Below are 20,633 nucleotides of genomic sequence, written 5' to 3'. Positions count from 1 at the left end.
CGAGGCTGCTCAAGAGTTGACCGCTACTTCTGCAGCCAGTCTAGCCGTTACTTGTTATTGCCTAGGTGCTACATGTACAAAGTAGGTAGGTACTGACTAAAATAGTACTGACTAAAATGTCTTGCTTACTTATGTAGGCAGTGTTTCGTTTTATCATGTATGTTTCGGCTCGGGTCGCGGTATGTAGGGCTTTTCAAACTTGCACTTCCCGAGTCTGGTCGGGACCCATTGCCGGGTCCTACACTACCTACCTACCTACCTACCTACCGACCTACTGTAGATAGAAACCCCCAGCCTCTGCACAACTGTTCTGAGTAGGTAACCTTGGCAGTCAGATCCTACCCGCTTAGAAAAGCTCTGCAAGAGGTAACTAGGAGGTATATGATGTAGTGTGTATGAGGTGCGTGTGTAGGTGCTGGGTCGGGCAGACGGGGAGTCACGGGAGGCAGGCCTACCTACTGTACGCAAGTACTATGGCGCACGTCGTTGCTGCAAACAAGAGCCGAGAGAGCTTCTTGCGCGAATCCCCGCCAACCGCCAAGGAACCATCCCGGTCTCCCAGCCCCCAACGCAACCGCTGGCGTTCACGAGAGAACCTGGCTCGCCTGGGAACCTTGGAACCTTGGAAGCTCGAAGCTCTCCCTCCAGCTGCTCTAGCTGCTCTAGCTAATCATTTTTACCTGGCTTTACATAGGTATCATCAGTAGCTTCTTATCGCCCGACCTATGACATATCTGCCTATCTTCGAACATCCTGCCACCGGGTTTTCGGCTTTCTTTTTCTATCTTCATTTCTTCCCTCCTCTCTTCTTCCTACTCGCGATATCTCGCAACCCTTTAGAACCTATGGAATTCTTATACCGGCCTAGACGCAGTTGCATTGCATAAGCATGCGTGGCATTAGTCTATTTCTGGCCGAAGCTTGCATCAACCAACCTATGAGTTCCTTGAGCGCCTAAGTAAAGTACGAAAGGCTAAAGTCTCACCCAGGTCTCACCTAAAGAGAGAGAGAACAAAAAAAAAGGTCTGGCCATCTTTACCTGACCCGCCAGCCTTGTTTTCCAGCCTAACCGCCGGGGGAGCATCGTCTCCTGCGGCCAAGATGTCCACTCCCTACTGGGGCCAGCTACCGCCTCCTCAAGGTCGTCGCTTGTCAGAGAGCTCAGACCAGACAGACCGCAGACAATCATTGGACCAGTCTAGCTTGCCCCAACCACGTTATAGCTCCAATCGTGCCTCTAGGCAGACCAATATTACCGATGCGCATTCCGACTCAACCTTCTCTCCCCTAGCTTCACCGACTACATCTAATGCGCCTGGCAGCGGTCTAACTCCCCGTCCGCCATCATTGCCTTATACACAGGACCAGCAGCCCCAGCAGATATCAGATTTCCGCCGAAGACAGACGATTCGAAATCCAAGCGAGAATACATACGAAGTCGCAAACACCTCACCTCCACCCGCCGTCCCTGACGTCCCAAGAGGGCCTCCAATTAATTACGGAAATATATATGGAAACAGAGGCTCGCCGTATGCTGGCAACCCTGCCGATCAGCACAGTCTATCCCGTTCATTCCATGGACTAGAATCACAAACTAATGCTGTCAACATGGAGCCGGAAACTTTCTACAAGGATGTTACCCCCCCTGCCGAGAGGCAATCAAGACAACCTGCATATGATCGGGCTTATCAAAATTTCAATGATGGCGTAGTATCACCAGAACATTTGGAAAGGGAATTAGTTAGGTCGGGCTCTATTCGGCGGCCGCCGAATGGATACCGTCCAGACAGACGAGATCCTGCTTCGCCCAAGCGACGAGAATCCTTAGGCCCAGAACCACAGCAGACAATGTGGGCTGCTGACCGTTCGCCCCTACAAAAGTTGGAGCTGACGCTCGACAGCATTACGAAAGAAGAGAAACGAGCTCGTGTGGAAGCTGCGGAGAGGCGTGCAAGGGAGCGGGCGGCACAGGTTAGCAAGTCTACAGCGGCCGTGGAGAAGAATCAACCACTTCCTGAGCGCCAAGCTAGTCAACAAACGCAGGCTCGGAGCAAAGATCTGTCGGTGGGCGGGGGGCGGAGTCGCCATAGAGGCACGGCAGACTCAGCTCAGGCTATGCCAGCCACAGATATTGCTTACGGTACATTGTCCCAAAGCCCGCCAGAGGTAGTTCAGCAACATGAAATTCCGGGGCAGTCTCCAAGGTCACAAATCCCAATATCCAAGAATCGCAGTGTTTCTGCGGCGACTAATGGCACACCTCAACGTAACTTGAGTTTCCGTGAAAGAGCGGCTACACAGGAGCGGGGTTTCCCACAAGAACCCAATGAGGTCGTCAACTCAGTTGCACAGGTTGCAGCGCGTGGCGAAAATGCTGCCCCTGTAAGAAGCGGCAGTAATAAACTGAAGAAAAACCCGCCGGGCGATCCTTGGTACACCGCTCGCAGGGAGGCGGAGGAAAGGTCTGCAGAGAGATCCGCTACATACAATAGACTCAATGCCACTGATAGTAACAATTATGCAGGGGCCCAGTCTCCTAGTCACGATACAAGCTATGCAGCGGCGCGGTTGGCTGGGGGGATGGCACAAGACAGATCGTCTCCTATAAACAATCCGAGACCACCAGCTAGAGGTAAAACGTTTGGGGAAGACAGAGCTGCTGAAGAACCACCGAGTCGGATAAAAGAACTAGCAGCAGCAATCGGATTTGGGCGATCTAATTCTATGGAAGCAGATCGGCAACCTTACTCATCAACTTCGAAGAACATGCCCATCTTAAGCGGCCGAAACATGCAGCATAATACATTGGATGGGCCTATGAGCCATCAGCAAGAGCCTGCTACTTCCGGCGAACTTAGTTCGGCGACTTCACTCAATCAGAATCGCCATAACACTGCACTCGCTAAAGCATTTCAAGGCACTCAGCCCGGTGACAGAGGAACTAAATCCGTCAAATTTCAGGATGGCGGACAAGAACCCGGGGTAAGCAATGACCATCTGTCAGACGCTACTCATTCGCGGCATCATGTCAGAGAATACTTACATCATCATGATGGACTGAAACCTGGGCAAGGCACGTATCGAGCTCCAGTATACTCGGATGAGTGGAAACAGGGCGCTGTAGGATTGCTGTCTGGGCCTTTGCTGGATCTTAGCCAGGAGCCGGTTCAAACGCTCGACAAGAGCACAGCATGGTGGGAAGCGGGAAACAAGCGTCGACCCAGCATTTCCACGCAGCCACCAAAAAGAACGTTTGATGGCGGAAATGACGATGACGAAACTCGGACAGCTTTTAAACCGCCCATTTACCTCAAGTGTGGTCCATTGTTACGCTACTGTGGTATTCGCGTTGAGGAAATGCATGCAAGAATGAGTCGCGATAATCTTCCGTCAAATAAAGAAATCTGGCGGGGCTCTGTGATGATAGTCACTCAGGATTCAGGTTCTACTTACAATCCGGCACCCATTCTTCGATTATTTGTGCAGCCAATTGAGCTGCTACCCCCTCCCCCAGCCGAGCTTAAAGGAGAGCAGCCACTATTGCCTGAATATGTTGATCCAATTGCGGGCATTCCGAAGGTTGGCAATCATGGGGAGACATTATACGTCCGACCAGTTGACCAGCTTGAAGAGGCCAAGGACTTGTCGATGGTAGAGCCAGATGATGGCTTATTCGAACTCGTCCGGAGCCCACCCGACGATGGTACCCCTGACCCACCCGGCTCGTTTCCCAATCGTAAGAGGCGCATTGAGGTGGATGGAGAGAAACTCGGGAAATTCAAGGATGTTCGTGGATCTCGCCTCCATGCAGAACGTGGCCATACATTCTGGAGATTCAATATTGAGATTGAGCTACGTGACAAACAACAGCGGATAGCGTATCGCATCAACGGTGGTCCTGCCACTGGTTTCTGGGTACCCGCTCGTGGGGAGTCCATGAACATCATGTTCTACAGTTGCAATGGTTTCAGCCAGAGTGTGAACCCGGATGATTTCAGTGGCCCCGATCCAATGTGGCGAGACGTCTTGAATGACCATCAAACACGGCCATTCCATGTCATGATTGGTGGCGGAGACCAAATTTATAATGACGCCGTCACCAACAAGGCCAAACTTTTCAGTGAGTGGATTACGCTGAAAAACCCTCTTCACAAGAGCAATGCACCGTTCACCCCCGCGCTGCAGGATGAGTTAGAAGCTTTCTACCTTGAAAGATACATGATGTGGTTCTCGCAAGGCCTCTTCGGCCTTGCTAGCTCTCAAATCCCTATGGTGAACATGTATGATGATCACGACATCATTGATGGATTTGGCTCTTATCCTCATCATTTCATGAAATCGCCGGTCTTCTCGGGACTAGGTAATGTTGCATTTAAATACTACTTGTTGTTCCAGCATCAGAGCATCCCTGATGAAACAGACGACGAGCCAAGTTGGTGCTTGGGCGTCAAACCTGGGCCATATATCAATCACCTAAGTCGCAGCTTGTTTGTATCCCTGGGGGCGAGAGTTGCACTTCTCGCCGTTGATGCCCGCACAGAGCGGACAAGAGAGGAAATTCTACACCCAGACACTTGGAGGAAGCTGATGGATCGCTGCTACGAAGAGGTCGTCAAAGGCAAAACTCAACACCTGCTCGTATTACTCGGAGTCCCGATCGCCTACCCACGGCTAGTGTGGTTGGAAAATATGTAAGTGCTATCGATCCATCCAAGTAGATGCATAGCTGACGCCTACCAGTTTGACATCAAGACTTATGGATCCGGTTAAGGCTCTTGGTAAATTTGGCCTACTAGGAAACTTGGTCAATAGTTTCGACGGCGGTATCGAGGTTCTTGACGATTTAGACGACCATTGGACAGCTAAAAACCATAAGGACGAGCGACGATTTGTTATTGAAGACCTACAGGATTTAGCGGTAGACAAGTCTGTCCGTATAACGATACTGAGCGGTGATGTACACCTCGCCGCAGTTGGGCAGTTTTATTCGAATCCTAAGCTTCGTATTCCAAAACACGAAGATTTCCGCTACATGCTCAACGTCATTTCATCCGCAATAGCCAATACACCACCCCCCGACCTCATGGCAGACGTATTAAACAAGCGTAATAAAGTACATCACTTCGACAAGGAGACCGACGAAGACATGATGCCACTGTTCGCGCACGGGGTCGATGGTAAGCCGCGCAACAACAAACATCTGCTACCTCATCGAAATTGGTGCTCCATAAGAGAATATGTACCAGGCCACACACCACCGCCGGAAGAGTTTGAGATTACACCCGAGGTTTCTCCGCCCGGCAGTCGGGGTGGTTTGTTTCGACGCCTATCTTTGTCTAAGGATCGCGGCCCGGCCTACCGACCCGACATCCCCGGGGAACCGACTGATCGTTCGCGCCCACCCCTTTCCGGCGGTTTTATGCGCTCATTCTCTCGCCGAGGCTCAGTCTCAGGCGAAATAGGACGCCCAGAATCAAATGGCCTAAAGCGTACACTCTCCCTCGGCTCCCGCCCTCGTAACCTTTTGCGTCGAAAGAGCAAAAAAGGCCGGCCCGATGATGGTGGCATCAACGGCTCCTGGGGAGACGACGATGAAGATGTTTTTGCGGCACCTGGCCCGTCCTACTTCTCCCATGCTGGCGGAAACAGTCTGGGACTCCGTGGTGGCGCAGGTAGTGAATATGAGATAGGTGATGAGGCGCATTTCACCGCACGCTCACCACGTCGTGCATTTACGCAGCCCCTCCAGAGCATGATGCAACCTCAGCAGTATTATATGACCGGCTCTGATGATGGCGGCGCCCCAACTCGACCCTTCCAACGCACACCCACGGGTCTTAGTATGAAGAAGCTTAAGAAGCATGGCTCAGAGCGTTATGAAGTCAACACTGAGGGTAGTCTAGAAGTCTGCCTTAATGTCGAGGTCAGCCCCAAGGACCCGGCGGGCATTACGGTGCCCTACCGGTTACTAGTCCCGAGACTATGGTACGAGTACCAAGGGGAAGGATCACCAGCACCAGAGCTTGCGGTGGATTCTAGCCTAGTGAAGCGGATGAGTCATGGACAGGGGCCAGAGAATGACGACGGCGAACAGGACGTCGCAGAGCCTCCCCAGAAGAAGCCCAGTGGGCTACGCCGCTGGTTCAGTAACCGGGGAAAACGCAACCAGCAAGATGTAGAAGATGAGTGGGATGAGGAGTATGAGAGGTAGATGGGAATGAAATGGTCGCAGTAGATAATGCATAGGGGGTGGGGGTGTTGCTCTCACTAGTTCGCAGCGGGCGCCGGTTATGGGTCGTGTGGTGTGGTTCAGTATATGATTGAGCGGTTCATTTTGTCTATGATTGAACGACGCATATTTGAGGAATCAATTTTGGGAAATGGGCGTTCTTTTCTTGGTTCATTCCTGGAAACCACGGCATTTTGTCGCGTTTGGAGTCAGTCAGGTTTACTGAGTGTGTCTTTCTTGCAACTAGCAGGCTTGGAAAATGAAGGGAAACTGCATTTTTGTTTTTCTTGTCTTTTTTTTTTTCGGTTGGCAAGCGACATCACAAGGATCAATACTACATGATTTCATTGCTCGTCTCGCAAAGTTGGACATCTTAATTGGTGCAGTAGATGTCAGGGTTGACAGTGAGTGGTGAGGTTTACATGCTTCTTGGTTGTATAGGAGGACGGACCATTGAAGCGTCATGTCTGCACTGATTTGACTTTATAAGTAAGTGTATGCTTTTATTGTGAATAGTCGACCCAGGATTGACATATATATACGGTCTATCCCACTCGACTGCTTTCGTTTTACTGCAATGAATAGTTGTACCCCTACTTCACGGCAAAGTACGTACGGATTCTAATACATACACATATGCTAACCTATGTATGTATGTTCATCTGACAAACAGACTCGTAATAGGTATTAAACATCTCACATGAAAAATATAGCTACCGAGCTATAAGTAAGCTGCGCCATATCATCCCAACCAACGTCTATCAAGTTTGCGCTCCCAATCATTCCATTACGCACAACGTTCTAGAGATTTAAAGAGTAAGTCTAATCTTAGTTAATTACCTTCAGCGCGACTACGGTAAACAGCCAATCATCAGTCCCGTGCGTGTTCATATTGGGCTCGTCTAGATTGCATGCTAGATATTACACATGAATGCACTCACTCCTAAGTAGTTCAAACCATAGTGTCTAAAGTAAGAACGATTCCAACTTAACCTTCAGACAAAGGCACAATCGTAAAAGACCATATAAAGCTAACGTAACACGAATCTAGGAGATTTCAAAGATCGTGATTGAATGCTGTATTGCTCTCGCTGAGGTGTAAGGCGAGTTGATATTATCATCGGCAAGATGGATATAACCGGCCGTCACCACCTTCAGAAAGAGTCCCCCCAAAACCCAAGGACGCCAAGCTACCATACCAAGCTCTGTAACTTTTTAAATGTACATATGAAGTTGATATATATATAAATGTTGATTGGGAAAACCCCAAGAGTAATGCATAAGCGAATCCGCTTGATAACCGTTATGTTTGATAAGTAACTCCGCTGGTGAGGATATTCCAGGCCGCCGTATAGTAGCCTAGTGTTTATGAGTAGAACTGAGATTTCTGGAAACTCTCAGGAGATATGTCGCCCGCTTTGCTGGTGATAGCCGGCGGCTGTGCGCTGGCACTGGTGATAGGGCTTGCAGGGTCAGTAGGAGCAGCCTTGATTGCTGCAACCGGCTGGCCAGGTCGCCTAGCAACTTCGAGAAAGGTAGCCGGCAAGTAGCCTAGCCTGCCATCCCTCGCCCTACATCGCCACCATTCGCTAGGGTTACCTAGTGGGTCGCTCTTGCTTAGGACTGCGATGAAGTCGCCTTTCTTCACCGCAAGATCCACCCCCTGTGTTGCATTGCCAGCCTCGGGAGTGAAATCGTAGAGGACACGGCAGAACTCGAGTTTACTGGGATCTAGTGGAGCGCTCTGGCCCATGGCCTCCATTCGTTTGCGTTCCTCTTCCTCCGCGGATGCTGCGAGAGACCGTATGGCCTTGCTCATAAGATACGGCAAGCCGAAGGCAGCGAGGAGGAAGAAGATAAGAGGCTTTTTGCTCGGCCGCGGTTGACCGGGAGCACCGTTGGGGCCAGATGTTTGTCGTCCTTCAAAGCGGGCGAACGCCGCTGGTGTGAGTGCCGTAGCATCGGCTGGGGGAGGACAACCGGTAAGTTTCGCAATCAACGTCCGGATCCAACGCATTAGCGTAAATATCCCTAACACGGAACCGAGAGTGTCGCGTAGATTGCCAAATTGCTCTGCGACAGACACCATTGCTATATTGAGTTAGCAAATGCATCAGTAAAACAAACGGCTCGGTCCCAGTGCACATACCAAAGAAGCTAGAATGAGTAGCCATATATGTGCTCTCGAGCATCTGAGCGAAGCCGCCGAATGCGCCAACGATCCCTTCTAACATCTGAAAGGTCGCCTGTGTGCTGTTGCTGAAACGGCTCGTTAAACTGTTGGGGTTATTAGGATCATTTGGCATCATGCCTGGCATCCCCCCATACATGCCACCACCATACATGCCGCCATACCCTCCATACCCTCCCCCATATCCGCTGTAATTTCCGTACCCGTAACCTCCCATGCCTCCCATCCTTGCGTAGGGAGAGGAATAAGGCGATGAATACGCCGAGTTGTAAGGATTGGTCCCAATGCGACTATAGGCTGAGGCGTTCTGGTTGACAGCCGTAGAGAGGGAGTCGGGACGAGGAGGTACGGCGGGTGTTGTAGAGGATATTGCACTAGTTGTTGACGAGGGGGCGGTGATGGCGGTCGGGGACGTTGATGCAGAGGCGCCACTCGCGGTAGCCATGGGCGCGGTCATAGTTGCTGTATGGAAGAGATGGTGTCAGACACGGCAAATAGCAAACGGGTAGGAAACGAGGGTATACAAGAGAAGCACATACCAGTTCCGGCACCGGCTGCACCAGCGCGTTCCCAGGGTTTCGGCGGCGAAGCCATGCACTCTATTGAGACGCCCGCGAGCCGCGGTGAGCGCAGCGGGCGATGGCGATGTATGCGTCTGCGTTGATACTCGAAGTGCGATGATCGAAGGACTCTTTGTCTATCTAACGATACCGTACTCTCCGACCTGGATTTTCGAGAACCGGGATGCGCGATAAAGGGATCTCTCCGTCGCGCCTGACAGGACAGGGAATTGGCAATCGAGTACCGCCGACACGGAGTAGAGTGACGATGACAGTCAGGTAGGGATTGACTAACTGACTGGCTAACAGCAAACCTGGATATAGCCAGACCAGACCAGACAGAGTGAGATGGGAGTGGAAATGAGAACTAGGCTGGATGGAGGCGGTGATCGTCTGGGGGTCGCTGTTGAAAAGCGGGCCTAATTGATACCATCGGTACGTATTGCCACCTCGGGTAAGAGAGGCTAGCAGTCTGGTACATTGCATTGCGCCCACGGCTAGGCTATGGGCCTTGTACCTTTTCCTAGTGGTCTGTGGAACAACGGCCGTGACTCGGCATCTGGGGCATCTGGCGAAGGAAGCCTCGGCTTGTGAACGACCAGATTTACTTACCAAGACTTGCAAACTCACGTGCCAAGTTCAACATCTTGATTGATTCGCATCAAAATGCCAGCTTCTTCTAAATACGATCCGACCATTTCTTCTATATACACATTGGGCACACTGCGTCCAACGAATTATTTTTCAATTTATGATGCGAAGCCAGCCTAGCTACTGACTGTCATCATGCTCACTTCCTTGTCCAAATTACAAGACACTTTGCGCCAATACACAATGAAACTGATGGGAAACCATCTATGATTTAACTATCTTGTATGCTAGTATGTGCCGCCAACATCGAGCATCATGTTTACTTCAGACCAGCAAATGCGGGAGCCTCTTTGGTGTATTCAGCCCAGGTGGTGAGCTTGTCCTTGACAAATCCGAGCGACTCATCAAGCGGCTCGCCGCCATAGTATCCGAAATCCTGCATGAGAACCATGTTCTCGTACAACTCCTCAACGACAAAGTCAGGCATCCCGGTGCTCTTCATGAAGCCGAAGTAGCCCTCCTTGGGTGTCTCGTAATACATCGCGGATCTGCCGTCCTCGGGGAACACCTTCTTAAAAGTGTCGACAACCCCTTGCGCTGTGAGATACTCGGTCGCGCCGAGGAACCGCTTGCCTAGTAAGGCCTCCTTGTTGTTCACGATGGCCTTGACGTAGTTACCCGTGTCGGCTGGGTTGTAGAGAGGAATAGGCGATGTAGACGCAATAGGCAAGCTGAAGACCCAGTTCTCGCCTCGCTTCGACAGCATCTGGCCGGGGATATTAGGCATATAGAAGCCTGGCATAAAGAAAGTAGCTGGGATCCCGAGCTCGCGCACGTATTCCTCTACGTGGGCTTTGCTGTCGAAGTGGTAGAGGTGAGTATATTTGCCGTTGGATACTATTGATGAAGGTCAGTATGGCGTTCTTTCCCGATTCCTGACCAGCAAAATTGGATCTAGTTCTTTGAACGTACATTTAGCAACATCGAGAAGGGAGCTCCAGATGAGATGCTTCACACCAGTTTCCTGTATTCCATTGTTAGCGATTCCAGCTTATAAAAACTGTGTTGCTATGACAAACCTTGGCAGCGTCAGCAATGTTGCGGCCCTGCTGCTCCTCGAGCGCCATGTCGAGCTTCTCCCAATAGTTGGTCACCGCATAGACCGTGTCAGAGCCCTCAAGAGCCTTAGCGAGAGTGGCTTTATCAGTGAGATCGGCCTGGAAAACAGTTAGTTGCCACTAAAACTAAACATGTACCCTGTCGACCGGTGAATAACCTACTGCGACGACTTCAGCGCCCTGTGAAGCAAGTGTCTTGGCTGAGTCCTTGGAGACATCACGGGTAACAGCGCGGACAGTCCAGGTGCTGTTCAGCTCTGGGTCGTTCAAAAAGGTCTTGACGATGGCCCCGCCCTGCTTGCCAGTGGCACCAAATACAGTGATTATTCTCTTGGCAGACATTGTTAATGAAGTGAATGCTGGTGTTGCGAAGATGTCAAAATATTAAATTTGATCTTTCTAGATGAAAGTTGATAGTTGAAGTTCAAAGCTGGTCAAATGTGTATACAATGGCTTGCCGTGTATGTTCGTGATGAGATGCGAAAAAAGGGATGGCGATAATGTGACGACATCGTCGACATTTATACAAAGGTATGAAGCCCATCGTGATAATGTCTTGTATACTCAAATGCCCATCTTGCGTGTTGCTAGCTTTGCTCGTAGGATCCCTGGAAAGTCCTACTTGGACCGAAAACGCGAGTTGCTCAGATCGATTTGTCAGTTTGCCCATCTTGAGGCAATCTCTTGGCAAGCACAACACTGGGGAAGTTGAGCCTCTCGTTGCTCAAACCCCGACCAGAATGTTGCATACGCCTGTAACGCTTGCCTACGTGTGTACGTATGTACGATGAGTACCTACATACGATGCTATTCCTGGGTTACCAAGGGAACTAGCGACGATACTACTGTACAATGCGTTACTTAGACGAGATGCGCGGGTTCGTTAATTGGATCAGCTACTCAAAGCCGGTGTTCAACTAACTTGATGAAAAGTGTCGAACTACTTGGCAACCCGAGTTACTAACGCCAGGCAGAATAGCCTAGGTATTGCGTCTGATCATGTAATCTGCATATAGGTAGATAAGTAGAGATGTAATACGCTAAAGGCGTAATACATGGAGTGATTATGAAAGCTGCTGAGATGAGCGGGGTCTGCTCGCGTCTTCGCGACTTCAGGTGCTTGGCATCTCTCCCCGCCAAGCTAAGGCCACGATGGTTTATGACCAATACAGCACTCAAAACTTGATGCATTCGATAGTTTTCCGCGAAAGGTTTCATTTGATAATCCGGATTTAACATTGTTCGTTCGTTGTTATTCCACGACGGTGCAGCATGCCTCAGGTAATTGAAACCAATGCCCGACTGCCTGTGCAGCTGAAGCAGGCGTACTGTCGCCTAATGGTGGCGAGGCTGCTGAGACGTGAAGTTACATATCCCACGAAGGAGGCCCAACTCATCGCCTTAACAACAATCAAGTAATCCGCCAGCAAATCTTCAGCTTTAGCTATATTCGTGACATATGGCAATCCATACCGGTACTCAAGCGTCATAATCAGCCTAGCACACGTTAGAATTGAAGATAGCGATTATGGTTCAAACCACCGGTCCATCATACACGTCACAAATCTGCGAGGAAAAAACTTCTCATGAGAAATGCCTTTTACCTCGGATGCGACGACTGAGTTACCGTCTATCAGGTCCGTACTAACTGAGACGTAGCCATAGTGTAGCCATGTTGGATTACCTGTCATGGGTCAATTGGAGAACTATGAATGCTCGATCGTGTATGTCTTAAATATTATGTTTCAAAGTGACGCCCTTGAGATTGAACTATGTATTCACTGATCAAAGGCTATGAGGCTTGATCAATCAGTCCTGCGTGTGTGTATTCCCTCACGCGAGTTAACATCTTCGAAGGGCGCGCCCTTGTCAAGCCACATATTTTACTCTAAACCTTATTTGTTTTCTCTCGCAAACAACAAGGAGCAATATGCGTGGAACTATATAAAGAGATTCATGATATGTTTCATACCCTTCCATGCTGCTCCTTTGACTTTGAAATTCCGTCACCTTTCATATATCTACATTGTCAGTAGCTAGCTACCTAGCAGACACCTTCGCAACTATTATTATAACCTCCATCGTTGGCATAAATCTCAGATCCTACGTCTCCAATGGCCACCGTATCCATCCCCTCAACATTCGCCTCCTTCACCGAGACATGGTCCCCGCGTCTAGTAGCCGCCGTGAACGACCAGCACGTGAAAATCGCCAGGCTCGACGGACCCTTCATCTTCCACGCACACCCCGACTCAGACGAACTATTCTACCTACTGTCGGGCGAGCTGACGCTTGAGATCGAGTCCGGGGACACGGTCGAGGCCGTGGTCATGAAAGCCGGAGACGTCTACGTCGTGCCCAGGGCCGTGAGACATCGTCCCGTCGCTAGGGATGCCGAGGTCCTGATGATTGAGCGGAATGATACTGTTAACACGGGAGATGCGGAGGATCGGCGGCGGCAGAAGGATTGGGTGGATGTTAGGGGTCAGTGAGGACGAGTTTGAGGAAGCGTAGAAGACAGAAATGGGAGGATTTCATTGAAAAAGTGGCGTACATCAGCATTAATGCAACATTTGCTGTCAAGGAAGGTTGCAGAGATTGAAATCCCAATCACTTCTTCTATCGACATTACCAGGGGGTTTCGGTTCATGATTAGAATTAAAGCTTATATATATCTGATTAGTTATTGCAATGATCATTCGCCGTTCAGCATTTATCTCTTCATATCAAATTGAGAGTCGTATTCACACATTTCATTCAATGGCGAGTGAGTGCACGGTTTAACACTATGGTGTATCATCTTGCATTACGTACTTGTTTCTTGTTTTCTTATCGCGCAGCTCTTCATTTCAGTATTATAACGAGGCTTGTTGATGAGGGCTGGATGGCCCCATTTCATTACTACCGAGACTGCTTATGACTTGTCGCCGAATGCATACTTGACTTGACACACGTATGTATAAGATAATCAGCACATGTGAGATTTTGTCTAATCAACACCATCCGTCAGATAGCTACCTATTCTATAAAATTACAGCGCACCGTTTCGTATATGTCCACTCTTTTATATTTAGAAAATCTAGGCGTACGAGTCATATACCTAGACAACTCAGTGAGCGTTCATCCATGTTAGCTATTAATGGACGTATTTAGTTGTTGTTAGCCAAATACGTCGTTCTGCATGTGTAGTGGGGCAATACAACGAGTCAAGGAGGCCGTACTCGGAGCTCCGCAGACGTTTGTTGTGTTGAAATTCGCTGATAGAACCAGGACCTGGGCCGCCAAGCTATTGTTGAAAATTCGGTCGACAACTCATAGAAAAAACTAGTAACCGTCGTTTGTGACTTTGCCAGAAACGTGATACAGTCGGTTGATAGTTCAGATGACCTGTCGAGTCTTGTCTGAAGCCGGCCCCCACGTGTCAAGAATCAGGTTGCAGACATTCCCGAAACCGCTAGGGACCCGGCACCACGTGATGCGGCCAGCCGAGCGGAGGAGCATCGACCGGGACACCGGACTGGCTAGGTTTTGGCAATGTACGCCCTTCCAGTGGCCCATTGAGGGGCCAACTCGAGAAGCCGGAGCGAATAGCTTGTAGCCGCCTCCAGGCATAACACGCACGGCGAGGTGACTAGGTCGGGCTGGTGTGGTCCCTTGATGGGGCAAATTATGGAACTAGATCATTGATGACCGCTCATCACGCAGCAGGCGGATGCCCTCGCTGCAGGACGGCCGGGTCCACAAAGGGTTGACGCACGGCGGTGGATGAGATGGCGATGGGGTCGGGGCCTAAAATGAGAGCGTGAGTGCCTGAGCAAGAGATCGGGTCTCGAGGATGGGCGACATATGAGACAATCACAGTGAATGGACATGGCAAGAGAAGATGGGAAAGGTTCCACGTCAAGCTCGCCTAGTCGGCCAAGTGGTGGGACTTACCTGACGCTTGTTTCTTGGATAGGTCTTTGACGTGCACCTTCGAGATCGATGCCGGGGCCAAGGTATATGACTTGTGTGCTGGTTGGGCGCAGGGTGGGCTCAGCGTACCCTTGAACAGTCTGCGAGACGGCACTGTTGGCTCATGAGTGGGACGAGTTTCTTCATTCATTGTGGGAATGATATTAGAGTCAATGGCCATTAAGGCTATGTAGAGAGACTGGGGGGGTGTCAGACGCAGAGTTGAGAGAACCTGGTTCCAATTGCTGGTTGCCGGGGGTAAGAGATGGGTTATTTAGTTCCTACTTACTTAAATCCGAGCTGACACATGACTCCATGGCTTTGGTAATCCCAACGTATGATGATGATGGAAACTTCACACAATTTGATGTAATATCTGCAGTTGATGTACATAAATCTACGCCATTTGAACCAACTTGAGGGTTTTTGCTTTCTTTCTTTCCTTTCATTTTTTTAATTAAATTTTTAAAAAGTAGTAAACAGACGGAGAAAGAGATAACGTACTGTTTTATTGGGGGCATATGATTAGTGGTACCGTAGGTTGTCTGTCTGTTTGCCATGGTAAATCGCGGATAGATGCGCCGCCACCTCCAATCTGCAAGCATGCAGGCGCGGTCACATATAACGCAGGAAATAAGATTATTGCGAAACGGCTTTATTGTTGCTGACAAGATGAGCGTATGTAGGGTAGTACTACATATAGTGATTGTGAGAGTTGACGTGTTCTGAATTGCTTTCCAAAGCAGCCAGTATGTTACCTACGTACTGGGCCCCTTCACAGTTCCCATAGCTATCACTACCTACTACCTAGGGAGTGAAGTAAATCCTGGAATGCCTCTACGTACATACCTACCTACCTACACAGCAGGCGGGTTTAACTTACATGGTGATATATAGGGTGGCAGATAGATGCAGTCGAATGCAGCTTGCGTGTAAGTATATTGCTACTTTGCATGGGAACTTGGTGTACATGAAACTTTGCTAGGATGCCCACAGGCTACCACCAAGTCCATACATGGACCTACGAAGGAAGTTCGAAACTATATTTGGGTTAACTGCCTACATATGAAATAATCAATAGTTCCTACAGGCACATTGGTGTAAGTAGTATCTACTAGACATTCTTCTGACCTTGGGGAAATATCACTTACGTGTAGCTGGGTGGACAATGAATTTATTCCATTCCAAGGGAGGGATCGCAGTGACCTGCCTCGCCTGCTTCTATGCTGCCTATGGAAGGGGCTATCAGTGCTCTCAGTGGTCAATTGCCTCACACGAGACCCACGGATGACCCACAGCATACCCCTCATTCCCGAGGCTTGGCAACAGCCCGGCTTGACCCTTTCGGGCAAGGGCGGCTCGGGTAGTGCAGGTCAGCTGGGTGTTCAAGAAACACAGTGCAATTCTTATGTACCTAGGTACCACCAGACCACCTACCTACCTCGACCAGACTCGCCAGACTATACTACTCAGGCAGAACTCTGGCCGGCCACCTCTCAAATGTTCTCGATATTGGAGTCGGTGGGATGAATCAGACTTGCAGATAGCTCTAATAAGTAAGTGTCCATCGTATCTATCTTTGTATAGGTATCTCTCTGTCGTCTAAAGTGGGCTCCGACGCCTCTCACACGCGCACACGTCTTATTCGTCTTCTTATCTCTCCCGGTCTTGATCGTACCTGGTTCAAGTTGGTATGCCACTCCCGTCCGCCTTCTTTCGCATCTGAAACCCACACGGCTTGCTCCCCGGACTGTCAATGGCAGCCTGTCTCACTTACTTACATTGGATCTGATTGTAGTAGGTATTCTGTAGCCACCGAGTCAGGTCAGAAGTGAAGTACACACGTGGACTTCGTAGGTTGCCAGGTTGCCAGGTTGCCAGCTCGCTAGTTACACAGTAGCTAGCATACAGTATTGACCGCCAGCTGTGAAAAAGGCATGAGTACATTGTATATTGTACATGTAGGTAGGTACCTAGCAAGGCACCACCCCGTTCAGGCCGCCATCTGTTCTGTCTGCCGCCAACCAGAGCTTTTGCTCACGCAACGCCAGACCAGACCAGTCAGTCTTCAGTGGGTTGCTGCTCGTGGCCGGTGTGGATGGAATAGATGGTTGGTCGGCTTGCCCGTTTTAGTGCCAGAAGCAAATTTTCAGCACTTTTGATTTGGCCCTGTGTCGAGAGTTCATTCTCCCGCCCTTTTATTATTAGTTCAAGACCCCTCCCTCACCCAATTCCTTCCGTGATCGGTGTGCCTAAGTCTCCCATTCACCGCGCGACACCGAGAAACGCAGTGAACGGCAGAGGGAGAAAAAAAAAAAAATAACAACGGTAGAGAGCGCACCGGCAGACACCAGACACCAGTCAGCAGCCCAGCCCAGCCCAGTCCAGCCCAGCGCACAGCAGCATTGGTCGGAGCTACTGCTGCGGTTCCGACCCTGCGCGTCGGCCTCATATTCGGGATATAGCTTCCGCTTCTTTCGCCATTGAATGCATGGATGGCCACGTCGTCGTCGGCGGCGCCCCTTCGGCCCCGTCCATGAGTCCGACTAGTCCTATGAGCCTCCATCGCCACGACTCCGTCAAGAGGAAGCGCAGCACCGTCGAAAGCAGTCCCGGCAGCATCGGCGACGAGGATCACTCCCTGATCGAGCCCGAAAAGAAGCGACAACCTGGCGTCAAGCGCGCTTGCAACGAATGTCGCCAGCAGAAAGTGAGTCCAACCCCCCACCATCGACCTTCTTTGCCTCGTCTTGTACGACCACCACCGCCGCCGCCGCCGCCATCGCAATACTCGCAATGGTCCCCAATCGCTTCAATGGCGATGGGTCGCACTCGGCGTAGAGAAGTCGTAACCCCCCACGCATCTCTAGAGTTCGCGATGCCGCCCGCACCGCGCCTCCTGCCAGTGTTAGATGCGATGACAAAGGTCCATGCAGTGTGAACAGGCACCTGGGTGTATCTCAGACATGCGTCATCGCAATTCTCCGGATTGTACTGAGGCTGACTCGTGTTACTTCAATTGTCTCTAGTTGCGGTGCGATGTCGTACAGAATCCGTTTCAGAGTTGCTCGCGCTGCAACCGCCTCAAGCTCGAATGCAAAATCGAATCGAATTTCAAGCGCGTCGGCAAGCGCTCTAAACATGCCGAGATGGAAAAGGAGATTGAACGATTGCGCCGGAATATTGCCCAGGCCAAGGCACAGGGCTTTGTGATGGAAGAAGAGGAGGACCTCCAATCCCAATTGCAGTCGCCCATCGCCAACAGCACATATTCTCACACCCGAAACCCTTCCCTCATGGGGTCCGACGAGGCCGTGACATCGCTTCTCACTTTGAAGAGGGGTGGCTCTTATAGCATGCCTACCACTCACTACGCCTACGAGTTGGAACACGTACGTCTAACTGAGCAGGACGTGCACGGGCTGTTCCAAGAGTTTTTTACTTGTTACCACCCTTTTCTTCCTTTTCTCAACGAGCACCAATCGCCCGACCTGTACTATCAACAGCATGCGCTCCTCTTCTGGACCATTATTGCCATTGCATCCCGCCGTTATACCCCTAAACCTTCTATCCTTCACGAATTGTCAAGCGGTCCTCTCAATAGGCTGCTGTGGGGAACAGTAGGAGACGTGCCCAATAGCTATTTTGTAGTCAAGGCCTTATGTCTCTTGTGTACATGGCCGTTGCCAACGAGTACGACGACGGCAGATCCCACTCACATCTTATGCGGTGTGATGATGAAGGCTGCAACGGGCATTGGCATGCACCGTCCTAATCATACGCAGGACTTCTCTAGGGTGTCTGTAGAACTCAACAAAGACCAGCTCCATGACCGCGTCACCACGTGGGCTGTATGTAACATTGTTGCGCAGTCTATCGGCACGGCTTATGGCCAGCCGGCAACTACTTTGTATGATTGGACGCTGGCAATCCGTCCTGGCGAGGATGGTCCCTTTACGTTGTCGCCGGAGCTAGAGGCGCGATTGCGTATAGAGAGATTTGCTGATAAAGTCTCAAAAGAGATGTACAGTAACGCTAGCGATCCACGAGGTGTTGCCGGTGACGAGCATAGAGCCATGCTAATGCGCGTGTATCGACGAGATTTCCAAGAATTACAAGCCTCCATCCTTTCACAACATTTATCCCCCATCGTTGATGCTCATCTGCAAGCCGCAAATGTACATCTACGCTTGGCTGGGTTCTTTGATTCCAGCACTACGCCTGGTTATATGGATGACTTGATGGGTCTTTGGCGGGCCGTGTCCGCGTACTTGGATCTTCTCTTCGTGGATGCGAACCAGTATATCCTGGTTTATGCCACTAACTATCTCCAGCAAATGCTTGTTGCTTGCGGATTTGCCTTGTTGAAGTTGATGCGGTCTTTCTTCGCTAAGACGATAGACGCTTCCAGAGGCCGTACCCTCTTTCACAGAACCATTACTGCCATTCGCAAGACTAGCACCGTGGACAATGATTTGCCGTGGCGGTTAGCAGAGCTGATGGTACAGATGTGGAACGGCGCGCGCATCGATATCAACAATAACAAGGCACGTTACGATGATGACACGGCAGTGCCCGTCGATGACAGCCTGGAGCTCAAGGTACGATGTAGGCATAGCATGAGTCTTGTGTATGACTCGATCTGGCGTTGGAGGGAAGAATACCAAGCACATGGGCGAGGGCTCGACTGTAAGCAGAATTCCCTTCGTCATCTAGCCTCTCTATCTGAGAGAACATGCTAATATCCATTAGCTCTCAAACAAGCTACTAACCCAGACTCCGCTAACGAGTCTTCAGCATCATCTACCCACATGGATAGCACCCTTCTGGCACAAAACAACGTGCCTACGACAATGGGATCAATAACGAATAACGGTGGATTAACGCCCACTCCGCAACATGGCCTCAACGCCGGCCCCAATAACATGATTGGCCTAGGAGGCTATGGGACCGACACAAACTACGATTTTTTCGATCCTCAGCATTGGGTCCTCGATGGGTTACTTGATTTTAACTACACCTATAGTCAACCGCTAGAGGGGATGTGACGTTCAGCCTCTTAGAGACTACTCATATAAGGAAATATACACCTGCCTGGTGATCGAATAAAACGATGGGATATCTCGATCGCCAGCTGTACGACTTGGCCATAAGATGATAATGTGCCGAGGTAAGGAAAGGAGATGATTGATGAATTGAAGATAAACACAATCTGAGATTGTTCGATTCTGTGTGCAAACATTTTTGGGGGAGGTTCACCCGAGCTTCCCTCATTTCACATTCACTAAGGGGTTTACGTTCGAGCATGGGTTGCTTATACTACTACTTGTACGGTTTTGCGGTATATGATATCCAGATGTAGCATGCTGGCCGCTTCATTTTTCGTTCGCATGGTGGTCGTTGTCTTGATACGGATACAAGTAGGTATACCATAATACAATTGAAATTCAGATATTGACGAAAACATGGGACCACATTCAATTAGCATACATACATATACATATATAAATACCCGTAAAGACCATCTAATACAGTCTCTAGCTAAATAACGCCTACAGTATTTTCCCGTTGTTAGGAATCAGAAACAAAGACAACGGAAGTATTAAAGGCACAAGAAGTAGTCTGAATACCTTCACTCCTATACCAACCTGTCAAAAGAGGCATACTGTATTGTATTGCAGTGTATGATACCATACCACGATCCAAAACATTTCCCTGTTCCCCCTTTGCCATTTCATAGAGAAACTACCTAATCTATACTACCTGCCTACTTAGTACCATCTGATCCTTTTTTTCCTTTTCGTTCCCGCGGCCATATTGGCCATATTGGCTTGGGGGGTTTTCGATCCGGGACCGGCAAGACGCGTGGAGCGGGAGGGCTGTCAAGTCTGAGACCCCCCCTCCCTCCCTCCCTCCTTCCCTTCCTCCCCCACACGTGAGCAGCTGTAAGTAGGTATTCTGTGACTTATATGCAATTCAATACAATACAA

The 20,633-nt window shown here is 50.0% G+C and overlaps 6 protein-coding genes across 6 annotated transcripts; 3 read left to right on the top strand and 3 right to left on the bottom strand.

The window, feature by feature from the left end:
* Nucleotides 1–904: 904 nt before the first annotated feature.
* On the top strand, nt 905–6,350 carry F5B22DRAFT_430114 (uncharacterized protein). The gene is made up of 2 exons (XM_047971745.1): nt 905–4,691; nt 4,741–6,350. The coding sequence occupies exons 1-2, from the start codon at nt 1,102–1,104 to the stop codon at nt 6,209–6,211; spliced, it is 5,061 nt and encodes a 1,686-aa protein (XP_047827184.1). The 5' UTR covers nt 905–1,101; the 3' UTR covers nt 6,212–6,350.
* Nucleotides 6,351–6,926: 576 nt separating this feature from the next.
* On the bottom strand, nt 6,927–9,343 carry F5B22DRAFT_622029 (uncharacterized protein). The gene is made up of 4 exons (XM_047975923.1): nt 8,960–9,343; nt 8,379–8,882; nt 7,282–8,320; nt 6,927–7,201 (listed from the first exon to the last, which is right to left on the bottom strand). The coding sequence occupies exons 1-3, from the start codon at nt 9,012–9,014 to the stop codon at nt 7,596–7,598; spliced, it is 1,284 nt and encodes a 427-aa protein (XP_047827183.1). The 5' UTR covers nt 9,015–9,343; the 3' UTR covers nt 6,927–7,201; nt 7,282–7,595.
* Nucleotides 9,344–9,603: 260 nt separating this feature from the next.
* Nucleotides 9,604–11,126, bottom strand: F5B22DRAFT_429644 (NMRAL1 protein). The gene is made up of 4 exons (XM_047971743.1): nt 10,852–11,126; nt 10,651–10,788; nt 10,544–10,595; nt 9,604–10,468 (listed from the first exon to the last, which is right to left on the bottom strand). The coding sequence occupies exons 1-4, from the start codon at nt 11,029–11,031 to the stop codon at nt 9,891–9,893; spliced, it is 948 nt and encodes a 315-aa protein (XP_047827182.1). The 5' UTR covers nt 11,032–11,126; the 3' UTR covers nt 9,604–9,890.
* A 1,206-nt stretch (nt 11,127–12,332) lies between these two features.
* On the top strand, nt 12,333–13,225 carry F5B22DRAFT_429842 (RmlC-like cupin domain-containing protein). Its single transcript, XM_047971744.1, has 2 exons — nt 12,333–12,413; nt 12,481–13,225. The coding sequence occupies exon 2, from the start codon at nt 12,804–12,806 to the stop codon at nt 13,179–13,181; it is 378 nt and encodes a 125-aa protein (XP_047827181.1). The 5' UTR covers nt 12,333–12,413; nt 12,481–12,803; the 3' UTR covers nt 13,182–13,225.
* Nucleotides 13,226–14,386: 1,161 nt separating this feature from the next.
* F5B22DRAFT_650259 (uncharacterized protein) lies at nt 14,387–14,794 on the bottom strand (the record flags this gene model as incomplete). The annotated part of the gene is made up of 2 exons (XM_047979289.1): nt 14,387–14,478; nt 14,626–14,794. 2 exons carry the CDS (start codon nt 14,792–14,794, stop codon nt 14,387–14,389), a joined length of 261 nt encoding a protein of 86 aa, XP_047827180.1.
* Nucleotides 14,795–17,197: 2,403 nt separating this feature from the next.
* On the top strand, nt 17,198–19,691 carry F5B22DRAFT_638910 (uncharacterized protein; the record flags this gene model as incomplete). The annotated part of the gene is made up of 3 exons (XM_047977656.1): nt 17,198–17,353; nt 17,673–19,332; nt 19,441–19,691. The coding sequence occupies 3 exons, from the start codon at nt 17,198–17,200 to the stop codon at nt 19,689–19,691; spliced, it is 2,067 nt and encodes a 688-aa protein (XP_047827179.1).
* Nucleotides 19,692–20,633: the final 942 nt, after the last annotated feature.

Source organism: Xylaria bambusicola (genome assembly GCF_022495145.1).
Source record: "Xylaria bambusicola strain CBS 139988 unplaced genomic scaffold F5B22scaffold_51, whole genome shotgun sequence".
Lineage (NCBI taxonomy): Eukaryota > Fungi > Ascomycota > Sordariomycetes > Xylariales > Xylariaceae > Xylaria > Xylaria bambusicola.
This window is presented reverse-complemented; position numbering and strand designations above follow the sequence as displayed.